The 18,856-nt window shown below is 37.4% G+C and overlaps 2 protein-coding genes across 2 annotated transcripts in view; both read left to right on the top strand.

The window, feature by feature from the left end:
• The window catches only part of TTC23L (tetratricopeptide repeat domain 23 like), an 87,455-nt gene that overhangs the window by 28,240 nt on the left and 40,359 nt on the right, over window positions 1–18,856 (top strand). The window contains exons 5-6 of the mRNA XM_053699668.1: window positions 7,079–7,235; window positions 8,857–8,982. Of these exons, the coding sequence (XP_053555643.1) occupies window positions 7,079–7,235; window positions 8,857–8,982 (283 nt within the window). The remainder of the gene's footprint in view (window positions 1–7,078; window positions 7,236–8,856; window positions 8,983–18,856) is intronic.
• LOC128648492 (cytochrome b5 reductase 4-like) lies at window positions 4,576–6,311 on the top strand. The gene has a single exon (XM_053701196.1). The coding sequence runs from the start codon at window positions 4,748–4,750 to the stop codon at window positions 6,275–6,277; it is 1,530 nt and encodes a 509-aa protein (XP_053557171.1). The 5' UTR covers window positions 4,576–4,747; the 3' UTR covers window positions 6,278–6,311.

An 18,856-nucleotide genomic window follows, 5' to 3' on the forward strand; every position in this document is an offset into this window, starting at 1 on the left:
TCTGCCCACAAAGTTACTAAACTAATAATATATTACTAGTATAAATTAAGTTAACTAAAGTATCTTCAAGTTCTATATAGATATAGATAACTAGAAAATCTGAATACTACTAGTAGTGACTGTGAATCTACAGTTCTAAACTAATTTGCTGCTAAGCTAAGCCTAATGTAATTAATAATAATTATAATGGCTATTGGCTAACTATCTAACTGTCTATTAGCCTGCTCCTGGGCCCTGGCTATTTCTTTGCACACTACTTGACTGCAGCTCAGCAGACACTGAGTCAGCACACAGCAGCAAATATTGACTGTCTGTCACTGTTCAATCAACTTGTTGATGCTTGATGGCTGCCAGCAGGCAGCAAAAAATATATAGTTTTGTTGTAAACAATTTTTGCACAGAGCTATGCAAAAACACTCCTCTCAGCTCAACGGCTATCTCCACAAAGATTTTCGCGCCGTTGAGCTGGGAGGAGCCTCGTGGGGGCCATCACGTGAGCCATGGAGCCTATCACAGAGTCTGAGGAGTCCGGATCAAGAGGCTGGGGGAGGAGACAGAGCACAGGCTGAACGACCGCACAGTTCAGCCTGTGCGATTATGCCTCTATAGGCATGAGGCTGGGGAGGAGCTCTACGCCTGCACAGTGAATACATTGCGATCACTGTGCAGGCATATAGAGCTCCTTACCGCACGTGCGAGTGGGGGGTGGAGACTGGAGCCTGCCCTGGACTGTCAATCAGCCTCTCTCAGCTCAGCCTCAGGCAGCAGCAGCAGGCAGTGCGCCGTGGTGGTGTGTGGTGTGACGTCACGGACGTCAGCACACTGAGTAGTCCACCCGGTCCTAGCTCCTGCCTCCTGCCTGAGCCTGATAATAAATATACAGTGTCTGTTAATGAACACTCAGTGGCGAGTCAGTGATGAGAATGATAATAGATTAAATAGCAGGGTATATAAGCTAAGCAGCAGTGCCAGTAAAGCATTATTTAATACATATAATATTAAATAATATAAATAAAAAATAAAATTAAAATTTTTCATAATTTTTTTTTTCTCATTTTTTTTTTTTTTAAATGCTCATTTTTTTTCCCCCTCCTCTGCCCCCTGGGGGTTCACGTGCGACAGTGCACATATGGAGGAGCCTCCACTGCTATCATTTGGTAATTATCAGCATGGTAATGGCGGCTGATGAGCCAATAAAAAAGTGGCCCATTTGATAGTACCAGTCCTAACCACTATCCAAATCCTCAATACTTAACAAATTTATGGAACCAATTTTATTTATTAACTTCTATAGATAAAAGGACAACACTTTTTATTACCGAGTACCACAAAAGTGTTTGAATGTAACATTGATTTTATACATGGGTAAAACATACTGAAATGACCTCCACCGTCACTAAACAGATACAAATGCTTCCTGCTTTATCAATAATGTTACAAAATGAATAATAAGATCATAGTATACTTTACCCATAATGCTCTTGTTCAATGACCTTATTGTACACACATCTCTGGCTTTTTACAGGTTTATTGCACACGTCACCTATTAGCACCAAAAAAATGATCAATCAACAGAGAGGTCATTGAACTTGTGATGTAATCGCTAAACCCCCAAATTGCCATTTTGTTTATCGTTTATGGTGTGTGTTTATTTTTTTCTTATGAATTTGTGAGATTAATGATACACAAAATGATTTTGTGTTGTTTTCGGAAGGCAACTATTTTGAGCTACAGGGGTATTAATGGCAGAAGCATTCTGGAATTGTGATTACTGTATACACTGACAATGCTGACCGAAGTTCCAAAATCATTATCTGCAAATAACGGCCTTGATTAAAAGTGGAGCGCTAATATATCACACACCCACAAACGGGCAAATTTGCCCGTTTGCAGGCACGCGATAACCAGCCATTACAAGTAGCTGGTTATTGCTACTGTGAGCTCGTGGTAGCAATTAGCGCTTCAGATCTCTGGTTAATTTTATAAATGGCCCCCAAAATCAAGTCTAATATACTTTATTTAAAAAATAAAGATAGTAGCATTTTAGCAGTTTTTGGGGGCTAGAGTTGGTGCCTCTAAGGTGTTAGAAAAAAAAAAGTCACTGAAAAGACTGTGTGTTCCCTGTAGATATATATGTATATAAGCATATTGATATATATTTACATTTTGCTGCCATTGCTGTGCCACTTACCCCCTTTGCTGTGAGACACGGCATGAGAACAAGGCTCCTATTGAAGTCTATGGAAGTGTATGCTTGTGAGCGCAATGCTTCGCAGCAACGCGAACGCAAGCTAACTTGTAATACCAGCGCACATTTGTGTGCACTGGTATTACTCAGTGGAGAGCAAATATTGCTTTTGTGAAAGCTATATTTTGCGCTCCACTTGTAATCTAGCCCAACATACGCAATAATAACAAATGCAATATTGTAATAAGCCCCATGCAAGTAAAAGTGCAACAAGTAAATGTTCTGAGATTTTTATGTCCTTTTAGTTTTTGCTTTTAGGTTTAATTACTATTAAAGACATCTGTATGCTGCTATATGACCTGCTTTGATGTGCTAACAGCGCCTGTTTTTATTTCTTCATCTAGTAGCAAATCTTAAAGCTCAGAAATTGTGTTTAACAAAACTGTCAGTCTTCACTTGAGTTTTTGTTTAAATAATATCAGCTTTACTGTTAGCTACAGAGCTCTTGATGTTTACTAATTTATAATATTAACTAAATTTACTATTAGTCAGTACTGACTTGCAGATTTAAACAAACATGAATATGATGGATGGTAAAAAGCAAAATTACCGTCTCACAAAATCTGAAACAGTAATCCTATTTGCATATGGTGACAGCTGTGTAGTTAGTCTGCTGTACCGCTGTAAAAAGTGCTGTATTGCCATCTAGTGGAAAAAACTGCAAACAACAATTATACTGTGCGTTCCAATAATATTCTGTACAGGCATACCTCGGAGATATTGCAGGTTCAATTCCAGACCACTACAATAAAGGGAATATTATAATAAAGCGAGTCACACAAATATCTTGGTTTCCCATATAGTTTACACTATACAGTAGTCTTTGTAGTTTACACTATACTAGTAACAAGTTTTTTAAGTGTGCAGTAAACAAAAAATACCTTAATTAAAATAATGCTTTATTGCTAAAAAAAATGCTAAATCATCATCACATATCACCATAACAAATATAATAATAATAATGAAAAAGTTTGAAATATTGCGAGAATTACCAAAGTGTGATACAGAAACACGAAGTAAGCAAATGCTGTTGGAAAAATGGTGCAGATAGACTTGCTAAATGCAAGGTTGCCACAGACCTTCAATTTGTAAAAAACGCAATAATTACAAAGCACGATTAAGTGACGCGCAATGCAATGAGGTATGCCTGTATTCAGTAAGCTGGGTCTTATTTATTAGGCTTATAGATGGTAGCTCATCAACGATTATCTCATATGTGGAGATGTAAAGAGAGGGACTATTTGTTAGTATTGTCTATGTCTATTAATAGAGTTATGGGATCGTCCTTATCCGCTAGTGAAAAACTTAGATTTGAATAGGTTGTACCCAAACCTGCAATTCTTGGCCCTATAGGTAGGAATCCATATTGAAAGCCATGAAATAGCCATTTGCTTACAATGTGCCCCTAATTTACCCCTTATATTCAATGGTTAGTGATGGGCTGATGTTTATACACAGCTTGTGACTTTGATCTCACATTGATACTCTTCCAGCTCTAATTAATAAAGTCATTAGTGTGTAATTAGCTTTGTATCCCACATGTTTTAGTGAGATGAAATCATATCACTCAGAAAGGCTGCATTGTAACTTGTAACCCTTGCATTGTAGTTTTTACCCTTACGTTGTACTTTTAACCCTTGCTTTGGTCCCACATCTACAGCATTTAAATATACATGTACTATATTTATAGGGGAGAGTGCATAAAAGGGACATAAGACTCATTGCTTTATAAATATATAGTATAAATCTACAATCAATGGCTGTTTTGAAAAATATCTGTCTGCAAAATAAATGTTTTTTTAGCATTTAAAACTTAGCAACATTTGCATTGTTCTGTGGTCAATTAAGATGGCTGTTAAAAAGCTTTGAGTGTGTTTCATTTTTGTTGTTGTGGTCAATTATGCACCAATATGTAAATGAGCTCCTGCATTGGTCGAGCAATCACTGTGTATATTATTGTGCGGTCAGATTTCCGAATGCTGAAGGATGCACTCCAGCTTCTCTAGGGCAACTGAAAAACACACCATTTTCAAAGTTAAATTACAGGAAAACCAGGCAACCTAAAAATATGCAACATGAAAGTACACAGCAAATGTTGATGTTTTTTAGTGGAATTAAATATTGAGTTTAATGTCTCTAAAAGAAGGGAAAGATGAGTGGAGTAAAGTTACTTTATGGGTTAAAAAAGAGCATCTGTGAGAGTAGTGGCCGATACACTGGTGCTGCTCTGTAGTTCTCTTGTAGTAACAGTCACACATGAAGACTGTCACTGAGCAGTACATAGTTCTTCTATAAACACATTCTGGCTTCTGACAGTGACCAATGACAATAGAAACCCATATCAAACAGATACAGATAGTTTGCAGAAGATTAAAACCAGAATACTATCGCCCTTGCTGTCATATTTTTACCTATCTGTAACAGACGTAGTACACAGACCCTCTATGTGCAGCAGCTTTATCATCTCTATACATCTTATAACTGAATTTGCTGGTCAGGATGCTGAACGTTCCATCCGCCTCATTCCCAGTCCCCAGTTCCCAGCAGAGGGTATCCGCAGGTGCCAGAAGTAAGGTTCCTCTGAAGCCTGGAAGGAGTCTTATGGACTGGATCAGAGTGACAAAGAGTGGAAAAGACCTAACAGGGTTGAAAGGAAGGTTAATTGAAGTGTCAGAAGAAGAGCTTGCAAAACACAATAAAAAGGATGATTGCTGGATGTGTATTAGAGGAATGGTGTATAATATCACTCCGTACATGGAATATCATCCTGGTGGTGAAGAGGAGTTAATGAGAGCAGCTGGTACAGATGGAACAGACCTCTTTGATCAGGTTCACCGTTGGGTTAATTACGAATCAATGTTAAAAGAATGTCTTATTGGAAGAATGGCTGTAAAACTTGTTTCTGCATCAAAAGGAACAGTATCAGAAACCAAGAACGAACAATTTAATGGAACAGAGCTAACTCCTAGATATGACTGGTTCCAAACAGATTCTACAGTCACAGTTGTAATCTACACCAAACAAAAGAACATTTTCTCAGAATCTGTAATTGTGGATCATCAAGAAAATATCCTGAGAGTAGAGAGCATGCTGGTGAATTATTCATATCTTCTATTTCTTGAGTTAAACCATGTAGTGACGAAGGAAATTACAGTCCACTGTACAGGAAAAACTGGAAAGATTGAACTTGTGTTGCTGAAAGAGGATCCTTTTGTCTGGAAGATGTTGGGACAGCCATTGGAAGGCCATAAGACATTTGTTAAAATCAGCAGCAGAGGATTTTATTATAGGAAATGCAGACTAGTTTCAAAAACAGATATAAATCACAATACCAAACTGTTCTGCTTTGAGCTTCCTCAGGGATGTCATCTTCATGTACCAGTTGGATATCATGTATACCTCAAGCTCAACATTTCAGGGACAGATATTGTGAAGCCATACACACCAGTGTTAAGCTCTTTACTTCCGGACACTCTTTCTTCACAGTGCAATACTGAAAAGTGTATTTACATGATGATCAAAATGTATCCAAATGGAAGTTTTACCCCACACATTGATCATTTGGAAATCGGTGATTATATTTATTTAAGCAATCCTCAGGGTGATTTTCAGAAATCAAAGGTTGCAATGCTGGAGGATGTTTTTCTTTTAGCGGCTGGAACAGGTCTAACGCCAATGGTTAAGCTGCTGATGCACATTTTAACTAATGTTTATAGCCTTAGGAAGCTGAAACTAATTTTTTTCAACAAAACAGAAGATGATATTTTATGGAGAGAACAAATTGAACAGCTGTGTTTAGCTGATAAGAGATTTGAATCTCAGTTTGTCCTTTCCGAACCAACTGAAACTTGGACTGGAAGCCAGGGTCAGATTTCACATCATCTACTTTCAGAGTCACTTACAAGGAGTAAAAAAGAATCCAAAGTGTTAATTTGCATTTGTGGCCCAAATGGGTTTGTCGATCAAGGACTAAGGCTACTTCAGGATCTTGGTTTTTCGAAAGAAGAAGTATTTGTCTTCAGAGAATAGTCACCCTTTCTTCACATTACTTTCTAACAACCTGCAATAGATATATATTCTGTGCATTCATGGCGATGTTTATCACTATGGTGCATATTCATGGGTGTCTTACACAATGATATTTCCAATATTTTCATTACTCAGGGGTGTAGAGCTTCCTGGTTATACTTTACTTTTTTTTTTACTTATAATTTCCAATGTTATTGTTTAGCATACTATAGTAATTATAAAGTATGCTAATTACAATAGTTTAATATGAATAATTGTTGTTTACTTTTAGTCCTAATTTATTTATATCTGTCAAAAACTATAGTTATGACACAGACATATGTACTGTATTTTTACTACCCTTTAAAATGCACCAGCTCAGGAAATAATTCATATGTATAGTATTTTGTCTTTTTTGAGATGTGGAATAACCCTGTAAAATATGCAATAAAATATGGAAACTTCAAAAAAAAAAAAAAAAAAAAAAAAAAAAGAGCATCTGTGCTGCAGGTGCCACAGCGTAAGCCCTTGAGTACTAACAATTGCTACCACTTTAGTGAATTTAGTCTGGGGCATTTTTATCATTTCCTGCCTAGATATACTGAGAACTATGCTCTACTCAGTAAGATACATTTATTGCTAAATACTGCCCTGTTTATTGAAGTGTAATTTCTACCCTTGAGATGAGACCTCTGGTTAATGAGCATTTCTATATTATGGTTTATACAAAGCTTGTATATTACCCCATTTCTCTTGAAGCCAATGAGAGGTCTGTTACAATGAAAGGTAATTAATCCTCACTGTCTTCCATGTATCTGTTAGCTCTGCCAGCTCAGGCCAAACAGCACTCTGAATCTGCAAAAAACATCCTACTCCGAGGTGTCGATGTGACAAAATCTGTGGAAGACAAAAGGGAAATTCTTGAGACTCTGATTACTATATACTATACTCTGGGGATGGCGCATCTACTGCAGAACAAATATCCTTTAACATCGCTAGAAGTAATCTTTTTGTGCCCGTTGCGTAGTGCACGGATTAAAAGTTAAAAATAAAAAAGTTTTGCATGTAATCAAAACCCGACACAATCTAAATAAAGGATTGTATTTCACTATAGCGCTGATTTATTCTCCCCATAGACTTCAATGGAGAGCTCAGAAGAAAAAACACTTATCGCTTATTAATTATTCATTTTTCGCATTCTAATGTCTTCACATACAGGAAAATTTTTACTTTTATTAATATATATATATATCCATATATCTATTCCTATAGATATATAGGTATAAATATTTATATTTTACATTAACATCAGATATATATAGAAATATATATTTAATAATAATTAAAAAAAAAAATCTATGCTTTTGGTTTCGCGCATATGTCTAACGCGGTGTTTCTGGTTAGCGCACATGTAGAAGGAGTTATCTTAAGACACGTTATGTAAAATATTAAATTTAAAATAGTAACATTAATTATTAATAATTATTATAAGAAACTCGACAGGAGTACACTAATTATTAATGTGCACTAATCCAACAAGAGTTATATTAAGGTGCATTATTTATTTATTAAATATTGAAAAATATTAATTCATGTAAATAATTATTATAGATGTACTATAACATTCTAAATAATCCATATAATATACATTACACCATTAAAGTATCTGTAATTATTAATATTATTTAATATTCTGTATTTAATATTTTACAAAACGCTCCTTAAGATAATTCATTCTTCATGTGTGTTAACCTAACACGTGTTAGACCTAAAGAGTGAAACCCGAAGCGTTTTACACATTTTACATTCCAATATTCTTAGCATAGAAAAAAACGTAATTTTTATTATTAAATATTTCTATATACATCTGATAATGTTAATGTAAAATATATATGTATACCAATATATCTATAGGAATATATACAGGTATACAGATATAGGAATGAATAATAATAAAAAAATAACTTCATGTATGTGAAGAACATGGGAATGTTAAATATTTACTGTAAATACACAGTAAAACACATTATTAAGTATTAATATAGAATTATTATTTAGACACATATATTTATTATGGCCCTTTGCAGTCAAATACATGGCCATATACTATACACCTTTAAACCCTTATAAAAAATATTTCTGAATATTTATATGATTAGTTTTATCAGATGTGTTTGAGTATAACAGTATATTGTAATGTATTTATGTTGTGTTTAGTGCAATTTTATTTTTTCCCTAACCCTTTACGTAAGGTCTTCAATTGCACATTGAAAAGGATTGCGCTGAAGCGAATGTGTTTTCTTTCAATTTGCAATATCAGTGCAAGTTAGCCTGAGCGTGATATTTCTATATATGCAAACTTTAGCACTTCACTTTTAATCTACCCCTTAATGGTTGTGGTTTCAAAAAAATAAACAAAAATGCTATTTCATATACAAATATAAACTCAAAGAAGCAATTTATTATATTTTTTACAATCTCAAAGTGTTTACTGTCCCTTTAAAAATAAAATTATAAAACTGTATTTTTACATTACAAAGTTCCAGCATTTTTAATACAGAGTAATCACTTCACTATGTTTTTTTCCTTAATTGTGCAACTGGAAGGGAAGCTTTTCTTAACTTGCAGAAGGTAGAAAAAATTGTTGAAGAGCTGCAGGAGCTAAATGAGAGACAAGTTGTGACATCAAAAATCTCTGAGAAGGACATTGCTATTGCGCTGGGAAAGTATGACACAAGTTTATTGTTATTTAACTGTGATATGATATTATTAAAATAAATAAATACCTCTTGGTTTTGTGTGAAAAAAGTGCATTGTTCCACACTCCCTAGAGAGACCAAAAAGCAAATCCTGTGACCTGAGGTGATGATTTGGCGATTTGCAGGTTACTGAATTTGTTTTTTTTGGTGTCCTAGGGCAGGGGTCGACAAATCTGTTTAAAATTTAGGAGCCTGTAAGAATATTTAGGAGCCAGACTTACTTTTAGGAGCCAGAAAGTGGTATTTGTGTATAGATATTTGAAGAATAACTCAAAAAGTTAGGAGCCAGGGGTAAAATTCTAGGGGGTCGATCCGATATAAATCGTCGCCCGCAAAAGCCAGCGACGCCAATATTTGCGCGGATTTGGTATCACATATACGGCGTAACCTAGAAGTTACGCCCGTATATTTCTGCCGTCGCCCGCAGTTTTTTGGGCCATAGGCAGGTATACCAAACCCGCGCAGTTTGGTATCCAATATGCAGCGTAAGGACTTACGTGGCGAAAATGGAGAAAACTTACTCCATTTTCACCTCGCCACAAAAAGCAGCCGTAAGAAGCCTTACGCTGACTATTGGAGCCCCGTAACTCCCTAAACTAACTAGAAAATAAACCTAACGCATGCGCAATGTCTATCTCCCTGTCAACCGCGATATGCTAAAATAAACCTAACACCTAATGCATGCGCAATGTCTATCTCCCTGTCAACCGCGATCTGCTAAAATAAACCTAACACCTAACGCATGCGCAATGTCTATCTCCCTGTCAACCGCGATCCCCCCCCCCCCCGAAATCCCTAATAAAGTTATTACCCCCTAAACCGCCGCTCCCGGACCCCGCCGCCATCTACATAAACTAACCCCCTACTGTGAGCCTCTAAAACCGCCGCCATCTACCTTATCTATCCCCTAATCTGACCCCTTACACCGCCGCCACCTATATAAAAATTATTAACCCCTAATGTAAGCCCCTTACACCGCCGCCATCTCTATTAAAATGATTAACCCCTAATTTAATCTACCTACCCCGCCGCCAGCTATATTATCTATATTAACCCTAAGTATATTATAGTTAATATAGGTATTACATTATATATATTAACTATATTAACCCTAATTATATTAGGGTTAATATAGTTAATATAGTTACTATAGTATTTATATTAACTATATTAACTCTATCTAACCCTAACTAAATTTATATTAAATTAATCTAATTCATTTATAAACTAAAATATTCCTATTTAAATCTAAATACTTACCTATAAAATAAAACCTAAGATAGCTACAATATAATTAATAATTACATTGTAGCTATGTTAGGGTTAATATTTATTTTACAGGTAAATTGTTAATTATTTTAACTAGGTATAATAGATATTAAATAGTTATTAACTATTTAATATCTACCTAGTTAAAATAATTACCCAATTACCTGTAAAATAAATCCTAACCTAAGTTACAAATACACCTACACTATCAATAAATTTAATAAACTACTAACATCTATCTAAAAATACAATTAAATTAACTAAACTAAATTACAAAAAAAAACAAACACTAAATTACAAAAAATAAAAAAAAGATTACAAGATATTTAAGCTAATTACACCTATTCTAAGCCCCCTAATAAAATAATAAACCCCCAAAATAAAAAAAATTCCCTGCCCTATTCTAAATTTAACAAATTTCAAAGCTCTTTACCTTACCAGCCCTTAAAAGGGCCTTTTGTGGGGCATGCCCCAAAGAATTCAGCTCTTTTGCATACAACAAATACAATACCCCCCCCATTACAACCCACCACCCACATACCCCTATTCTAAACCCACCCAAACCCCCCTTAAAAAAGCCTAACACTACCCCCCTGAAGATCTCCCTACCTTGTCTTCACCACACCGGGCCGAACTCCTGATCCGATCCGGGCGATGTCTTCCTCCAAGCGGCAGCAAAGTCTTCATTCTTCCGGCGGCATCTTCAATCTTCTTTCTTCGCTCCGCCGCCGCGGAGCATCCATCCCGGCCGACTGCTGAACTTGGAATGAGGTACCTTTAAATGACGTCATCCAAGATGGCGTCCGCCGAATTCCGATTGGCTGATAGGATTCTATCAGCCAATCGGAATTAAGTTAAAAAAATCTGATTGGCTGATTGAATCAGCCAATCAGATTCAAGTTCAATCCGATTGGCTGATCCAATCAGCCAATCAGATTGAGCTTGCATTCTATTGGCTGATCGGAACAGCCAATAGAATGCGAGCTCAATCTGATTGGCTGATTGGATCAGCCAATCGGATTGAACTTGAATCTGATTGGCTGATTCAATCAGCCAATCAGATTTTTTTAACTTAATTCCGAGTGGCTGATAGAATCCTATCAGCCAATCGGAATTCGGCGGACGCCATCTTGGATGACGTCATTTAAAGGTACATCATTCCAAGTTCAGCAGTCGGCCGGGATGGATGCTCCGCGGCGGCGGAGCGAAGAAAGAAGATTGAAGATGCCGCCGGAAGAATGAAGACTTTGCTGCCGCTTGGAGGAAGACGTCGCCGGAGGAAGAATTCTTCTTTGCCGCTTGGAGGAAGACATCGCCGGAGGAAGAATTCTTCTTTGCCGCTTGGAGGAAGACATCGCCCGGATCGGATCAGGAGTTCGGCCCGGTGTGGTGAAGACAAGGTAGGGAGATCTTCAGGGGGGTAGTGTTAGGCTTTTTTAAGGGGGGTTTGGGTGGGTTTAGAATAGGGGTATGTGGGTGGTGGGTTGTAATGGGGGGGGGGGGGGGTAATGTATTTGTTGTATGCAAAAGAGCTGAATTCTTTGGGGCATGCCCCACAAAAGGCCCTTTTAAGGGCTGGTAAGGTAAAGAGCTTTGAAATTTGTTGAATTTAGAATAGGGCAGGGAATTTTTTTTATTTTGGGGGTTTATTATTTTATTAGGGGGCTTAGAATAGGTGTAATTAGCTTAAATATCTTGTAATCTTTTTTTTATTTTTTGTAATTTAGTGTTTGTTTTTTTTTGTAATTTAGTTTAGTTAATTTAATTGTATTTTTAGATAGATGTTAGTAGTTTATTAAATTTATTGATAGTGTAGGTGTATTTGTAACTTAGGTTAGGATTTATTTTACAGGTAATTGGGTAATTATTTTAACTAGGTAGATATTAAATAGTTAATAACTATTTAATATCTATTATACCTAGTTAAAATAATTAACAATTTACCTGTAAAATAAATATTAACCCTAACATAGCTACAATGTAATTATTAATTATATTGTAGCTATCTTACGGCTAGATTTAGAGTTCGGCGGTAGCCGTCAAAACCAGCGTTAGAGGCTCCTAACGCTGGTTTTGGGCGCCCGCTGGTATTTGGAGTCAGTGATTAAAGGGTCTAACGCTCACTTTACAGCCGCGACTTTTCCATACCGCAGATCCCCCTACGCCATTTGCGTAGCCTATCTTTTCAATGGGATCTTCCTAACGCCGGTATTTAGAGTCGTTTCTGCAGTGAGCGTTAGAGCTCTAACGACAATATTCCAGCCGCCTGAAAAAAGCAGGAGTTAAGAGCTTTCTGGCTAACGCCGGTTTATAAAGCTCTTAACTACTGTACCCTAAAGTACACTAACACCCATAAACTACCTATGTACCCCTAAACCGAGGTCCCCCCACATCGCCGCCACTCGATTAAAAATTTTAACCCCTAATCTGCCGACCGCCACCTACGTTATACTTATGTACCCCTAATCTGCTGCCCCTAACACCGCCGACCCCTGTATTATATCTATTAACCCCTAACTTGCCCCCCACAACGTCGCCGCAAGCTACTTAAAATAATTAACCCCTAATCTTCCGACCGCAAATCGCCGCCACCTACGTTATCCCTATGTACCCCTAATCTGCTACCCCTAACATCGCCGACCCCTATGTTATATTTATTAACACCTAATCTGCCCCCCACAACGTCGCCGACACCTGCCTACACTTATTAACCCCTAATCTGCCGAGCGGACCTGAGCGCTACTATAATAAAGTTATTAACCCCTAACCCGCCTCACTAACCCTATCATAAATAGTATTAACCCCTAATCTGCCCTCCCTAACATCGCCGACACCTACCTTCAATTATTAACCCCTAATCTTCCGATCGGAGCTCACCGCTATTCTAATAAATGTATTAACCCCTAAAGCTAAGTCTAACCCTAACACTAACACCCCCCTAAGTTAAATATAATTTTTATCTAACGAAATAAATTAACTCTTATTAAATAAATAATTCCTATTTAAAGCTAAATACTTACCTGTAAAATAAATCCTAATATAGCTACAATATAATTTATAATTATATTATAGCTATTTTAGGATTAATATTTATTTTACAGGCAACTTTGTAATTATTTTAACCAGGTACAATAGCTATTAAATAGTTAAGAACTATTTAATAGTTACCTAGTTAAAATAATAACAAATTTACCTGTAAAATAAATCCTAACCTAAGATATAATTAAACCTAACACTACCCTATCAATAAAATAATTAAATAAACTACCTACAATTACCTACAATTAACCTAACACTACACTATCAATAAATTAATTAAACACAATTGCTACAAATAAATAAAATTAAATAAACTATCTAAAGTACAAAAAATAAAAAAGAACTAAGTTACAGAAAATAATAAAATATTTACAAAGATAAGAAAAATATTACAACAATTTTAAACTAATTACACCTACTCTAAGCCCCCTAATAAAATAACAAAGCCCCCCAAAATAAAAAATTCCCTACCCTATTCTAAAATACAAATATTACAAGCTCTTTTACCTTACCAGCCCTGAACAGGGCCCTTTGCGGGGCATGCCCCAAGAATTTCAGCTCTTTTGCCTGTAAAAAAAAACATACAATACCCCCCCCCAACATTACAACCCACCACCCACATACCCCTAATCTAACCCAAACCCCCCTTAAATAAACCTAACACTACCCCCCTGATGATCTTCCTACCTTGTCTTCACCATGCCAGGTTCACCGATCCGTCCTGGCTCCAAGATCTTCATCCAACCCAAGCGGGGGCTAGACATCCACTGAAGAAGTCCAGAAGAGGGTCCAAAGTCTTCCTCCTATCCGGCAAGAAGAGGACATCCGGACCGGCAAACATCTTCTCCAAGCGGCATCTTCTATCTTCTTCCATCCGATGACGACCGGCTCCATCTTGAAGACCTCCAGCGCGGATCCATCCTCTTCTTCCGACGACTAGACGACGAATGACGGTTCCTTTAAGGGACGTCATCCAAGATGGCGTCCCTCGAATTCCGATTGGCTGATAGGATTCTATCAGCCAATCGGAATTAAGGTAGGAATTTTCTGATTGGCTGATGGAATCAGCCAATCAGAATATAGTTCAATCCGATTGGCTGATCCAATCAGCCAATCAGATTGAGCTCGCATTCTATTGGCTGTTCCGATCAGCCAATAGAATGCGAGCTCAATCTGATTGGCTGATTGGATCAGCCAATCGGATTGAACTTGATTCTGATTGGCTGATTCCATCAGCCAATCAGAAAATTCCTACCTTAATTCCGATTGGCTGATAGAATCCTATCAGCCAATCGGAATTCGAGGGACGCCATCTTGGATGACGTCCCTTAAAGGAACCGTCATTCGTCGTCTAGTCGTCGGAAGAAGAGGATGGATCCGCGCTGGAGGTCTTCAAGATGGAGCCGGTCGTCATCGGATGGAAGAAGATAGAAGATGCCGCTTGGAGAAGATGTTTGCCGGTCCGGATGTCCTCTTCTTGCCGGATAGGAGGAAGACTTTGGACCCTCTTCTGGACTTCTTCAGTGGATGTCTAGCCCCCGCTTGGGTTGGATGAAGATCTTGGAGCCAGGACGGATCGGTGAACCTGGCATGGTGAAGACAAGGTAGGAAGATCATCAGGGGGGTAGTGTTAGGTTTATTTAAGGGGGGTTTGGGTTAGATTAGGGGTATGTGGGTGGTGGGTTGTAATGTTGGGGGGGGGGGTATTGTATGTTTTTTTTTACAGGCAAAAGAGCTGAAATTCTTGGGGCATGCCCCGCAAAGGGCCCTGTTCAGGGCTGGTAAGGTAAAAGAGCTTGTAATATTTGTATTTTAGAATAGGGTAGTGAATTTTTTATTTTGGGGGGCTTTGTTATTTTATTAGGGGGCTTAGAGTAGGTGTAATTAGTTTAAAATTGTTGTAATATTTTTCTTATGTTTGTAAATATTTTATTATTTTCTGTAACTTAGTTCTTTTTTATTTTTTGTACTTTAGATAGTTTATTTAATTTTATTTATTTGTAGCAATTGTGTTTAATTAATTTATTGATAGTGTAGTGTTAGGTTAATTGTAGGTAATTGTAGGTAGTTTATTTAATTATTTTATTGATAGGGTAGTGTTAGGTTTAATTATATCTTAGGTTAGGATTTATTTTACAGGTAAATTTGTTATTATTTTAACTAGGTAACTATTAAATAGTTCTTAACTATTTAATAGCTATTGTACCTGGTTAAAATAATTACAAAGTTGCCTGTAAAATAAATATTAATCCTAAAATAGCTATAATATAATTATAATTTATATTGTAGCTATATTAGGATTTATTTTACAGGTAAGTATTTAGCTTTAAATAGGAATCATTTATTTAATAAGAGTTAATTTATTTCGTTAGATAAAAATTATATTTAACTTAGGGGGGTGTTAGTGTTAGGGTTAGACTTAGCTTTAGGGGTTAATACATTTATTAGAATAGCGGTGAGCTCCGGTCGGCAGATTAGGGGTTAATAATTGAAGGTAGGTGTCGGCGATGTTAGGGAGGGCAGATTAGGGGTTAATACTATTTATGATAGGGTTAGTGAGGCGGATTAGGGGTTAATAACTTTATTATAGTAGCGCTCAGGTCCGCTCGGCAGATTAGGGGTTAATAAGTGTAGGCAGGTGTCGGCGACGTTGTGGGGGGCAGATTAGGGGTTAATAAATATAACATAGGGGTCGGCGATGTTAGGGCAGCAGATTAGGGGTACATAGGGATAACGTAGGTGGCGGCGGTTTACGGAGCGGCAGATTAGGGGTTAAAAGTGTAATGCAGGGGTCAGCGATAGCGGGGGCGGCAGATTAGGAGTTAATAAGTGTAAGGTTAGGGGTGTTTAGACTCGGGGTACATGTTAGGGTGTTAGGTGCAGACGTAGGAAGTGTTTCCCCATAGGAAACAATGGGGCTGCGTTAGGAGCTGAACGCTGCTTTTTTGCAGGTGTTAGGTTTTTTTTCAGCTCAAACAGCCCCATTGTTTCCTATGGGAGAATCGTGCACGAGCACGTTTTTGAGGCCGGCCGCGTCCGTAAGCAACTCTGGTATCGAGAGTTGCATTTGCGGTAAAAATGCTCTACGCTCCTTTTTTGGAGCCTAACGCAGCATTTGTTTGAACTCTCGATACCAGAGTTAAATTTATGGTGCGGCCAGAAAAAAACCCGCGGAGCGTTAACAGCCCTTTTACCGCCGAACTCTAAATCTAGGCCTTAGGGTTTATTTTATAGGTAAGTATTTAGATTTAAATAGGAATATTTTAGTTTATAAATGAATTAGATTAATTTAATATAAATTTAGTTAGGGTTAGATAGAGTTAATATAGTTCATATAAATACTATAGTAACTATATTAACTATATTAACCCTAATATAATTAGGGTTAATATAGTTAATATATATAATGTAATACCTATATTAACTATAATATACTTAGGGTTATTATAGATAATATAGCTGGCGGCGGGGTAGGTAGATTAAATTAGGGGTTAATCATTTTAATAGAGATGGCGGCGGTGTAAGGGGCTTACATTAGGGGTTAATAATTTTAATATAGATGGCGGCGGTGTTAGGGGCTCACTTTAGGGGGTTATAGATATAATATAGCTGGCGGCGGGGTACGGGAGCGGCGGTTTAGGGGTTAATAATTTTATTAGGTTGCGGCGGGGTAAAGGAGCAGCGGTTTAGGGGTTAATAATTTTATTAGGTTGCTGCGGGGTAAAGGAGCGGCGGTTTAGGGGTTAATAGCATTTTTATTGTTAGGCTAGTGAGGGGGGATAGCGGATAGAGGGTTAGACAGTGCGGGCTATGTTAGGGAGGCGTGTTAGACTTGTCGGGCTATGTTAGGGAGGCGTGTTAGACAGTGCGGGTGTTTTAAACTTTAGTCAGGTTTTATAGGCGCCGGCAGTTTCTAACGTGGCGCAAGTCACTGGCGACGCCAGAAATTTGTACTTACGCAGATTTCTGGACATCGCTGGTTTGTGAGACTTACGGCACGTTAGCATCTGACGGCGACCTATATGGGATGGCTCGAGTTGCGAGCTGAAACTGCGGGCGACACCGGTTCCCTCGCTTGCGCCGCAAACTGCGATCGATATCGGATCGCGCCCTTGGAGTCAGTGGCTCCCTGGCTCCTGGGTTTGTTGAGCCCTGTCCTAGGGAGTGTAAGAGAAGCGCAGGTTTTACACCAACGTTGTTTAATGTCCTTTTAACCCCTAGAACTGCAAGCAACTACACATTCTTGTTGTCTGCTTTATTTATAAAATGGAAACAATGTATCATTCTGGCTGCCTCTCTTCTGATGTAGATTATGGGGAACCCTACACTTTAGTCAGTAGTGTATTAAGTAATGTCAGTTACACTGCTGTATATGTGCATGGTGCTGTCACAGAAATCTAGCACAAATAGAGCTGGATGTGGGGAGACCAGAATCCCCTCCCTTCATCTAAACTCCTTTATTTAAAAAAAAAAAAAACAACAAGAAAAAAAGGCCCTTTTAAGGGCTATATTTGTAGTTTAGTGCTAGAATAGGTTTTTTTTATTTTGGGGTGTTTTTTTTTTATTATTTGTAATTTTTTTTAAATGATTTTTTAAGTGTAGAAAGTTACATGGAGTGTGTGGCTGTTTAGGGGTTAAGTAGTTTAGTGCAACTGTTTTGCGCAAGCAAAATGGAGGTAATTTTAACAGCACACCACTTGTAATATAGATTTGAATGTAAAGAACACCGCAATCTCACGATCGCGTTTACACTCCTTGGGCTAACGATAGCACTCCACTCTTAATCTATTCAAGCCCTTAGTTAAATAGACCCTATTGCGCCCCCCCCATAGCTAAAAACCCCTAAGCATTATTACCACCAAAACTATCACAACCCGAATACAAAAAAAAACAAAACTTTTTAACCCCACCTAAAATTACCCCTATCTAAAAAGATTCCAATACGTCCCTTACCTATACTGACCCCTAACTTAAGACATTTGTAGTGTGGACCCCCAGCACAAACACACCAAGCTCCAAACACATTCCTATTGGCTAAAGTTTTTTTAGGAATAGTCATTGATACTATTAGTTGATTGGAAAATTGAAATCAGCTAGTAGGATAAGGTGATTTTAATTTTATAAAGATCTTAAGAGTATTTTCACGACAGAAAAATATACAAAAATACATTATATTTAACTTACCACTTCCTTGTACCTTGTCCCCCAAGGGCTTTACTCACCACAGGGTTCAATTTGATCAGTTTTAATGAGAGTTTACAACCTAAACTATAACGGTTGAATGTGAATTTAATACAAAATGTAGCAACTGAAAAATATTTTCCTTTCTCTTCCTGTTCAGTAAATCATCAGATAGCAGCGGCATTTAATTATTCTTATAGAGCTGGCATATTTTGTCAGGAGACATTGTTGTACAATAATAGCACTAATGACATTTCATAAAAGGTTAGTGCATAGCATTATAAGATTGCTTGACAGAATTTACTTTTACATTTTATTCTGTATTCCTGTGATCACAAAGGATATTTTCTTT

This window comes from Bombina bombina, chromosome 2 (assembly GCF_027579735.1).
Source record: "Bombina bombina isolate aBomBom1 chromosome 2, aBomBom1.pri, whole genome shotgun sequence".
Classification (NCBI taxonomy): domain Eukaryota; kingdom Metazoa; phylum Chordata; class Amphibia; order Anura; family Bombinatoridae; genus Bombina; species Bombina bombina.